Raw genomic sequence first — 10,954 nt, 5'->3', positions numbered from 1 at the left:
AATGCAGAAATCACCGGTCTTCTGTGTCCTTCGCGCTGGGAGTTGGAGACTGGAGCTGTTCCTATTCGGCCATCTTGCTCCACCCCCAACCTTGAATTTCAAAAATGGTAGTATTTTCAACAAATGGTGCTGGAAAAATCTGATGACAATGTGTAAAAATGAGAACTTTGATTAGAAAAATCAAAATAAATTACAGAGATAAATGTAAAACCTAAAACTATGAAACTTCTAGGGGAAAGTATAGAAGATAATAAATTTTTTGATCTCACATTAGACAAATATTTCTCAGTTTTGACATCAATTTTTTGATTTATAATAGATGAAGAAATAGATTCATCAAAATTAGAAACTTCTTCTCTTTGATAACAGTTAAGAGAATGAAAACACAAGCTACAGACTGTCAGAAAATATTTTGTAAACCACATGTGATAAAGGTCTTGGATACAGAATAGATAAAGAATTCTCAAAACTCACAAATAAGGAAACCAACAATCTAATAAAAAACAAGTAAAATATATGAAGACACGTCACCAAAGAAGATACATATACATATAGCAAAAAGACATAGGAAAATATGTTCAACATCATTAGTCATTAAGCCACATGAGCTATTACTACACGTCTCTTAGATAAGCTAAAATTTAGAAGACCATAATAAATGTTGGCAAGGATATGTGCAACCAGATCTCTCATATACTGTTGTGGGAAAGAAAAGTAGTAAAACTATTTTGAAAAAAAGTTTAATAGTCTCTTTTCCTTTTTGAGACGGAGTCTCGCTCTGTTGCTAGGCTGGAGTGCAATGGTGTGATCTCAGGTCACTGCAACCTCCGCCTCCTGGGTTCAAGAGATTCTCCTGCCTCAGCCTCCGAGTAGCTGGGACTGCAGGCGCGTGCCACCATGCCCAGCTAATTTTTGTATTTTTAGTAGAGATGGGGCTTCACCATGTTGGCCAGGATGGTCTTGATCTCTTGACCTCGTGATCCGCCCACCTTGGCCTCCCAAAGTGCTGGGATTGCAGGCAGGAGCCACCGCACCTGGCCTTAATAGTTTCTTAAAAAGTTAAACATACACATTCCATATGATCCAGCTATTCCACTCCTAGGTACTTACTCAGAAGTAATGTAAACATATGTCCACAGAAAGAGTTGTACATATATGTTCATATCAGTTTTATTTGTAATTGCCCAAAGTCTGAACAACCAAAATGTCCATCAACAGGTGAATGGACAATTTATAGCGAATACATACAATGAAATACTATTCAGTTAAAAAAAGTAGAATGAACTATTGATGCTAACATAGATGAATCTCAAACGAATTTTGCTTAGTAGAAGAAGCCAGACCAAAAATACTACCTGCTTTATGATTCCACATACACAATTTTTAAAAATGCAAACTCATCTATAGTGACATAAAGATCAGAGGTTGCTTAGAGGGTTGTTTCAGTGATGAAAGGAGGTACATAAGAAAATTTTTGGGGTGATGGAATGATTATTTTGATTTTGGTGATGGCTGCACAGGGAGATACATTAGTCAACATTTATCAAATGATGGACGCACTTTATGTGCTGTTCATTATATATCAGTTATATCTCACTACAGTGGAAACAAATTAGAAGTAAGTATCCCACATGTTGACTACTAAAGTTCTCAACTTTCATTTCTTCAGTAGGCTTCTGTAAAGTAAAAATCTGGTGAGCTTAAAAAAAAAAATCTAGATGTCTATGCCAAATTAATTTTGAGCAGCATAATAGAAAGGCCTGGAGTTTTAGGGCATTTCCAAATCGCAGTAAAGTACAGTTTAATTTGTAATAGGGCAAGAGGAAGAAAAAAGAAGAAAAAAAAGAAAAAGAAAAACTGGTGGGTGGGGAAATCAGGAAAGGAAGTCAAAAAGAAACGGGGGAAGTACACTCGGCAGGGGAAGCGGCAAGACTGCACCTACACACTCACCCGCCTCTACAGATTCTCTAGGCAGGGGGCTACAAGTGGATTAAAATGTTACAACTCAAGGTAAGTCCTCCACCGCAAAAACTGCTCCTCCCAGACTTAGCCCAACCAGCTGGAAACTCCATGCTTGGAGCGCTAAATCTGGCGGGCGGACACCCGCCCCCTCTCCATCCTCCGCCTTCCAGCTGCGCCGCGTCCTGTTCTCCGTCGCCGCCTGGTGGCGGGCGCCCAGGACCCGCAGGCGCTCGGGTGAGGCAGGACGGAAGGCGCGGGGGAATAAAGGTCTCTGCAACGGAGGGGCGCCGAGTCTACCTCCGGATGCTTTTGCCACGACTGCATCTTGGCACCAGCCTTACTGCCCTGGAATGCAGTTTCCTCAACGCGGCGCTCACTCTGCCTCCTCTCTGCTTTAATCCGTCAGGTCTCAGGTCTTGCGGGTGGGAGTCGGGTGAAGGAGCTGCGTTATATGGTCGTGACACCCACCCCCTGTCCCCATTTTCAGGTCAGAACTTTCATGCCTTTGGAAACGAGGGACCCAGAAGAGCCCTTATTGTAGGAGGACTGTCGCCGTTAGACCTCTAAGCTCCAAAAAACCAAGGGGAGACAGAATCCAATTGTTCCCTTAAATCCCAAGTAGTATTGTTTTTTCCACCTTAGAGTCCGCCCCCCGCCCCTACTTGTCCCATATATTGATCGGCCACTTTGCCACCGCGTTCCAAGGTTTGGAGAGCGTCACAATGCCCCACCGTCCCCAACTCTTAAGTGGCCGACAGTGGGCAGTCCAGAAGCTGGGACCAGACTCATCTGCCTGAGGGCACAGTAGGAGGGACGGAGGGATCTCCCATGAGCTCCGAGGGCGAGGTGAGAACCAATTGTAGTGGGCGGGGGGGAGCTTATAACGGGGCAGTTAGGAACGGGCAGAGGTACCCCCACCTCCAGCTTTCAACTCAGGCGAGGAAACTTCGAGACCTTCCCGTCCACACCTGATTGACAGGAGGAAGCTGTCGCGGCCCAGGAGGCGAGTGTGGGTGTGCAGAGGTAGAGACAAAACCTAAAAGCTCGCAGAGCCGACGAGGGCTTGCCGTCCTGGACTGTACGGGTCTGCGTCTGGTGCCACCTACTCCATCAGGCTGCTTGCTGGGTCCATCAAGCCTGACTCCTCCAGCCATAAGGGGATCACGGAGTGTGTCCCCCGCCCGGGCTCCTGCCTGCCGGAAGGGGGCTGGGAAGCCGGGAGCCCCGCGCGCCACTTCCCCGGCAGCGTCAGTTTCACCCAGGACTGGCTCGCGGTTCCCTCGTGGCTCTGCGCGGAAGTCCGCCTCCTCCCTTCCCTCCCCCATCCTGCGCGCTGCCTCCGCCTCCTTCTTCTGCCTCCACCCTCAACCCCCATCCCCGCCTGACGGGAGCTAGCCCTCAGTCCTCCCGAGCTCTGGTTGTGGGCGCCGGATAAGTCCAAGGCGCCTCCTCCCAATATGGACAGCCGCTACACCAGCACTGCGGGCATCGGGGACTTGAACCAGCTGAGCGCTGCCATCCCGGCCACGCGGGTGGAGGTGTCCGTGTCCTGCAGGTGAGGACGCAGCCCTTCCCCTCCCTCCTGCCCTCCTATCTGCGGGGTTGGTAGCACTTGGAGAGCGCTCGGGGTACCACGAGGCTTTGCGCGGGCGAGAAGTTGCCCCATGAGTGGGAAATATCTCAGCAGTGGGGCTGAAGTTACCCCGGGTCAGGTGACACAGGGGAGTGGGAATTAGAAGCGAGTGGTGGGCTCCGGGACTGGGACTTTTCATTTTCTTTCTGGGAAACGCTGTAAAAGTTGGCTGGGCTGTGACTCAGCTGCGAGAACACCGGCCGCCGCCCAATTTACAAGCCTGTTTTCCGTCCCAAACCCGGGCTGGATGGTTGCGTGATGATGGGAATCGAAGGGGACAGCACTGCCAAAAGCGCTCGTGACTGCTGCACGCTTCGGCCCGGGACTCCCTCTGCTAGGCGTGTGCAAACCTTCTGTTGCTAGGGTTGGCTCCAACGTCGGCAGCTTCCTCCCCACCCACTTCCTGGAGACATCCAGCTTGCTTCTCCCCCACCCTTCCGGGCTTTTTGCTTTTTGCCTGGTAGGTAGAAATTTCGGCCCTCCTTACAGACGAATCTCTGCCTTACCTAAGATCTGGGAAGTCACGACTTTGTTTTGTTTTGTTTTCGGGCCCAGACACATTTGAGTGCTTGTAAGAACTGACTCTTGGCCCGGCGCGGTGGCTCACGTCTGTATTCCCAGCACCTTGAGAGGCCGAGGCAGGCGGATCACGAGGTCAGGAGTTCGAGACCAGCCTGGCCAATATGGTGAAACCCCCGTCTTTACTGAAAATACAAAAATTAGCCGGGCGTGGTGGCGGGCGCCTGTAGTCCCAGCTACTCGGGAGGCTGAGACAGGAGACTCGCTTGAACCCGGGAGGTGGAGGTTGTAGTGAGCCGAGATCGCGCCACTGCACTCCAGCCTGGGCGACATCGCAAGACTCCATCTCTAAAAAAAAAAGAAAAATAAATAAATAAATAAAATAAAATAAAAAATTAAAAAAATTTAAAAAAGGAAAAAAAAAAGCTTTCAATCCTATCCAGAGACTGTAAATTGCAAACTCGTTGTCCTCACGTTCTTCCGGTTAGTTGCCCTGTAGATAAAGCAACATCACTGCTGTATTGTAGACGATTTTGAGAAGGAGATAAGTGACGGTGCTAAATTGGTACTGGCCACTAGTTTGCGAATTAATATTGACCCTAGAGCACACTCCCTTGTTTGCATAATTGGGTCCGTCTCACTGGAAAATTGCCTCCTCATTTATCCTGTTTTGCTCTAAGATTGTTTTTATGCCCTCAAATCCTCCCTTTTCTTTCCTTAGCAAACTTGCCTTGAAGAAGTCTAATAAATTTGGATAATCTTGATGTAAATAAGTTTAAAATTCCATCAATCTTGACATTGCATTTTCACAAACTGACCCTAAAGCCAAAGGAATTCTTTTCTGGGGGTGGAAATTTGAGCACCAGCAACCCTAGTAGTATTATTTCAGGGTAGAGGACAGCCTTTAGCCCTGAAACTATCACCTGATTGTTTGCCCTGCCGCCTCTTAAGACTGATCTGGGACTATGGAAATAATCATGCTGATAATGATAGCTAACATTAAGCTCTTGCCTTATTGCTGTCACTGTTTTAAGTGCTGCCTGAGATTTTTCTGTCAATGGAACAGGTAAAGCTGTATGGAAAACGCTTTAGATAATTCAGAGGACTTTTTCTTTTCTCTGAAGCTGGCTTTGGATGTTAGAGGGAAGTTATTGGTATATACAGATAATGGATAGCCAAAAGTCCTGCAATAATAGCATTACTAGAGTTCTTATCTTCTACTCAACAGTCTGCAAAGTCTAAATGGCATGTGGCCTATACTTGGAATGAATATAAAAGGATATTGTCAATCAAATCTGAATTTTTCCATGAGCTTTTTAAGGGAAATTATACCTAAACTGATCATTCTGCCAGTAGGGCCCACGTTTAATGCAGCCCCTTTTTTGATGCATATTTTCTGTGAGTGTGCTGGGCAATTTGTTTCAGTTTACTGCCTAGGCACCTGGAAATCCCTTGTTCCAGCTTTTTTTCATAACATTGCTTTGACATTTTATTTTTAATTTTTAAGATTTCTAATTGGAAAAAAAAAATTCCTGAAAAAGAATGCAAATATTTAGTGTCAAGCATCTCTGCCAGGGCCACTAGTGCTTAGTCTATTGTTTGAGTTGCTTCTGACTCAGCTTACTATTTACTGTAAGTTTGAGATAAAAAGCATCTTTTGGGCAAACAGAAACATAATTAAATACCCAAGTTAGTGCCTTTGGAATAGGTTCAGGAACAGTTCCTGAAAAGGTAGGTTAAATTTATTTTTAATACATTAAAATTCAAAAATAAAAATATTTGAGTATTGTTGGATCTTGTAACCATAGAAGGTGATTTAGTTTGGGCTTTGGCATCAGAGACCTAAGTAAAAATTCTGGCTTTGTGACTTGTTCTTGCTATCTTGGAGTAAGTTCTTATTCAGTCTGTCTAAGCATTCTTATCTCCAAAAATAAGAATAATTATGGTATTTTCCTTATATAGAGTGTTATCAAAGTGATGTGTGAAAGCACTTACACAATGCATGAAACAAAACATGTTTTCAAAAATGTTAGCTATTATTATAATATTGGAAATAACATTTGTTGAATAAATGTGTTATGTATGATTCAGGTATGGAATTCTGTAAAAGTCCTTCTCTTTTGAACTTCAATAAGTTGGTTAAATAACACAGGGATAGAACCAGCATTGGGATACCTGTTCCCTCTTTCTCAATCTTAATGTGCATCAAGAACATGTTTTGTAGAAAGTTTGTGGGGATTTCACTTAGCAACAAGGCACAGTTGAAGACCTCTAAGCTTTATTATGGGCAGGCAGAGTAAGGAATTCCCTTTCCTCACTACTATACCAGAGACTTCTGAGGATTTGCCGACACTTCAAAAGCAGCTCAGATTTGAATAGGTTCTTTCTTTCTCATTCTTTCTTTCTCTCTCTCCTTTCTTTTCTTTTCTTTCTTTCTCTCTCTTTTTCTTTCTTTCTTTCTTTCTTTCTTTCTTTCTTTCTTTCTTTCTTTCTTTCTTTCTTTCTTTCTTCTTTCTTTTTTCACTTTCTTTTCCTTTTCTTTTTTCTTTCCTTTTCTTTTCTTATTTTCCTTTCTTTCTTTCGCTTCCTTTCACTGTCCCCTAACATTAAAAGCTTTATGGTGAAGTTTTCTGCATTTTAGGGAAGGTGAAAAAGATCAACAATTGAAGCTTGAATATAATTCATGGAAATAATTTAGTCTGTTTATTCATCAAGTGTCTGAGTGCCTTTTATATGTCTATGTTTATGCTAGGGTCCATGAGAAATGCAAAAGACATTCTCTTCTCTGAAAATGTAAAATCTGACTGGGAGATAAACATTACATAAGACATGGTAACAGGGCTAAATTCAAAGATGAGGCTCATGCATGAGGAGGGAAAGGATCATTGTGGAATAGGGTGCTTGGAGTATATTACAAAGGGGAGATGGGGCTTGGGAAGAGACAAGCTGGATAGGCATGGTTTGGATTAGAAAAGGGACAGTGTACATGGAAGTTTTGTAGTGGCTATAAATTTGGTGTGTTAAGGGGGGTGAGAGGTACCCTTTTCTGTATGTATTTATACAGAGGCAAGCTCCTGCTGTTTGACCTCCTTCCTCTTCTACCCATTGTCTAGCTCTTCTTGCATTCATTTTCCTTTATTGTATAAATTTGTAGGTTTTTAAATTAATTAGCTTACTTAATTAACTAAAAATGCCTGTAGCTGAAGTGATACAACCTTGAGAGATAAACTAAGGTAATATTTCCATTTTGTTCTGAAAGCTTATTACTGTAGAATTAGGTAAACTCACTGGTAAAATTAATATGCGGTAATCACCTGTTTTCCTTGGGTCCTTGATTTGTTGCACTATTTCACTGATTTTTGCCATTTTCTCTGATTGAGAAATCAGCTTATCAATTATAAAAGCAGTGAGAATATTGTGTATTTCTCAACTTTGTATGTTAGGTATCAAATGTACATCCCGTCACAGAAATAATCCTATAATGGTGATAATACTGACTATTTTTTTATTTGAGATGGAATCTCACTCTGTGGCCCAGGCTGGAGTGCAGTGGTGCGATCTCTGCTCACTGCAACCTCCACTTCCCGGGTTCAGGTGATTCTCCTGCCTCAGCCTCTCGAGTGGCTGAGATTACAGGTGCCTACCACCATGCCCAGCTAATTTTTGTATTCTTAGTAGAGATGGGATTTCACCATGCTGGTCTGGAACTCTTGACCTCAAGTGATCCACCCACTTTGGCTTCCCAAAATGTTGGGATTACAGGCCTGAGCCACTGCCCCCCGGCCAATACTGACTTTAAACATAAAAGTGGAAGGAAGACTATGAAGTGGAAAAGGGTTGAGTACCTACTTTGTGCTAGGCATCCTAAAAAGCCCTTCCTGACCTGGTGTAAGTCTATTGTCTCATCTCCCATCACTCCTTGCATGAACCCAGCAACTATATATAGTCTAATAAACAGTTGCTTGCCATAGGCCAAAATGAATGCCAGATAAATACGGCTGAAAAATACTCCTAAAAGGTGCAATCCCAAAGCGTGAGCATTCATCCTAGACAACCAAACTCCTCATGCTTATGTGGCTATACAGGTGCTGCTCTTTGCCCTGCCCTACCTCCCTTCCCCTTCTTTTCTGAATTAGGCTGTGCTCCTAAGTTGGATTAGTCCCAGAGTAGCCAGGGTGTGCCAGTGTCATAGGTATATTACAAATCTTAGTCTTTCTACTCTCCTTGAGGACAAGTTTTGTCTGTTTCATGTCCATGTACTGTATTCTGAGCTTGGCACAGAATATGTAGTTAGTAAATGTTTGATGCTGTAGTTCTATAGCCAAATTGTCTAATGTGGGGAGGGGGGTTTCTCTTGTTAAAATATCATTCTTAGGTCCCGTAGCAGATCTATTGAATCAAAATCTCCGGGGATGGGACCCAGGAATCTGAGCTTTTAACAAGTTCACCCTGTGCTGGTTATACACACTAATTCTTTTAATCTCCTGGTTTCATGAGTAAGTGACTCTGACTATAGTCCCTTGATCTGAGTTAGTAATACCCACCTTACTAGGGTGTTAGGAAGATACTTTTTGATGGTGTGCTGGAGCTTAAATGGGTTTGGGAACAGAAATTTGTAAGTCAGTTGTTAAAGTGACTTAAAAATTGAATTATATAAACAATATTAAATTATATTAAAAATAAATGTAAGAAATGCTGAAAGGTTATAACTTCCTAATTGCTTTACTACATTTTACTGTCATCTTTTTTTTTTTTTATAATCATCTATTCTCTGTTTTTTAATCTCTGTGTTGAAAGTATTCTTCAGTAGTGTGCTTCTGTTCTCTTCCCAATTCATGTATGCCACCTTGGAAGCTTGAAATCAGCCATAGTGGGAGTATTTATACCATGGAAATTGGCAAACACGGCAAATCAGTGCTTGACTTACCCTTTTGTCATCTATACTTAAGAAAGCATTCTGTGGGTATCAGTTGGCTCTATGGAGTTTATAATAGAAGTACTATATGTAACTTACTATTTGTAGATTGTTTGCCAAGCTACGTACTCGACATATCAGTAAAAAATAACAAATTTTGTACACAGACACACATTCGACTTTTTATTGGGGAGCTTGTTTTAAAATATATACTTGCACATCACTGTTTATGGACTTTTTATAAAAAATATATATAAAAGAAAATTATTGTTGTTTGTCTGGTTCAGTTCTGGCTATTATAATAAAGTACCAGAGACGAGGTGACTTATTAACATCATACATTCATTTCTCACAGTTCTTGAGGATGGATGTCTGCAATCAGGGTGCCAACATAGTCAGGTTCTGGTGAGAGCTTTTTTTCAGGTTACTGGCTGCTAACTTCTCACTTTCACATGGCCTACAGAGAGTGAGAGAGCTCTCTGGGGTTCCTTTCATTAGGACACTATTCCCATTCATAAGGGCACCATCATCATGGCCTAATCATCTCCCAAAGACCCAACCTCCTAATATCATCACATCGGGGGTTAGGATATCAACATATGAATTTTGGGGGGACAGAAACATTCAGTTCATAACACTGTTGTTAGATTGTCACTATTAGAAGTGGTAGTGTCAAGTTCAGCACTATCTCTGGTCTTCCTTCTCTACTGCAATAAGTAGGGTTGTATGATTTTATAATCCGTAAAAGTTGTGATAGCAATTATATTGCAGTAGGAACTTACGTACTTTTAAATTTCTCCCTCTGCTTTTCATGTGGTCCTCTCTATACCTTTATTCTTCTCTTACTTTGAAGTTGTATTTTTCTTTCCCTGTTTCTCCATCCACTGGTGGCATATCCTTTTCAAGTTTACATGTTACAAGTCCAGCTACACTTAGTTATTAACTGACCACCTGCAAAAACAAAGTTACATTCAGAGAGAGAGCATCTGAGCCTTTTTGGAGTTGGCCGTTTCAGGGAGATACCTGTGCTGTTCCAATGATCTGTGGTGAAAGGAATCAAAGTGTTCAAACACAACAGTTGGAGACTCTACCTTAGTCCACATTGGTTCATCTCTTATCACACTTTACCTTTCTTTAGTCAGACAAAAAATTTGAAAGTACTATGTAAATAGGTTGTCAAATGATGTTGTTAGCTGATAAATTAAGTTATATAAGCTAGGGATATTAGACTGCCTGTTGTGCTGTTGATGACCCATATGACAGGTAGACGGAGGGTAAAGTTGTTGTAGACCGTAACATCCTATTCTGTCTCTGCAGCTCCTGAGATCCTGCGGTTCAAGATTGTAGTCATCCCATAGTGCCTTTTTTGATCACATTTAGGTTTGTCTTAGCCCCAGAGTTTCAGCAAAATTTGTCCTGGGAACTTTCTGAACTGTGGTGTTGAAGTCTTAATGTGAGAGTTGCCCTGGTATATTTTTTTTTTTTCAGAGAAATACCTTATTTAACATTGTTGTTCCACCAATATTTTGGTCTGTTGGTGTTTTTTAGCATTCGGGGCCTGAGGGGTTCTAAAACAGCCCTGGTATGTGGAGAATGCTAGTCTAGAAGCAGTTTAAAGGACAGGATCCCACAGGAGAGGGTGGTAATAGCTGTGCTCCTTTAGGTCTGTTATTTGTGTTGTGACAGGCAGAAGCCTACATCCCCTATTTGAGTTTACTCAAGGCTGAGAAGAAATACAATTCCTTTCAAAGAGATTTCATCTAGTTCTTAGCCTGTTTGAAAGCCAGTTTTGTTTAGCCTTGAGGAATGTGGTGTAAGGGTAGATTAACTCTACCACTTAATATCTCTGAAGCATCTGTTCCTCAGTTTCCTCATCTGTAAAGTGGGGATAATAATAGCTCCTACTTCTTATATTTTCTTTGAGG

At 42.3% G+C, this 10,954-nt stretch overlaps 1 protein-coding gene across 1 annotated transcript in view; it reads left to right on the top strand.

Annotated features, from left to right (window-relative positions):
• The first annotated feature begins 3,322 nt into the window (after positions 1–3,322).
• CPNE8 (copine VIII) overlaps positions 3,323–10,954 on the top strand; it is a 261,472-nt gene continuing 253,840 nt past the window's right edge. Inside the window, exon 1 of the mRNA XM_011959466.1 lies at positions 3,323–3,517. Within this exon, the coding sequence (XP_011814856.1) occupies positions 3,420–3,517 (98 nt within the window). The 5' untranslated portion in view covers positions 3,323–3,419. The remainder of the gene's footprint in view (positions 3,518–10,954) is intronic.

This window comes from Colobus angolensis, unplaced genomic scaffold (assembly GCF_000951035.1).
Source record: "Colobus angolensis palliatus isolate OR3802 unplaced genomic scaffold, Cang.pa_1.0 Scaffold496, whole genome shotgun sequence".
NCBI classification, from domain to species: Eukaryota; Metazoa; Chordata; class Mammalia; order Primates; family Cercopithecidae; genus Colobus; species Colobus angolensis.
Note: the sequence above shows the minus strand (reverse complement) of the source record. Positions and strands in the feature narration are given on the sequence as shown.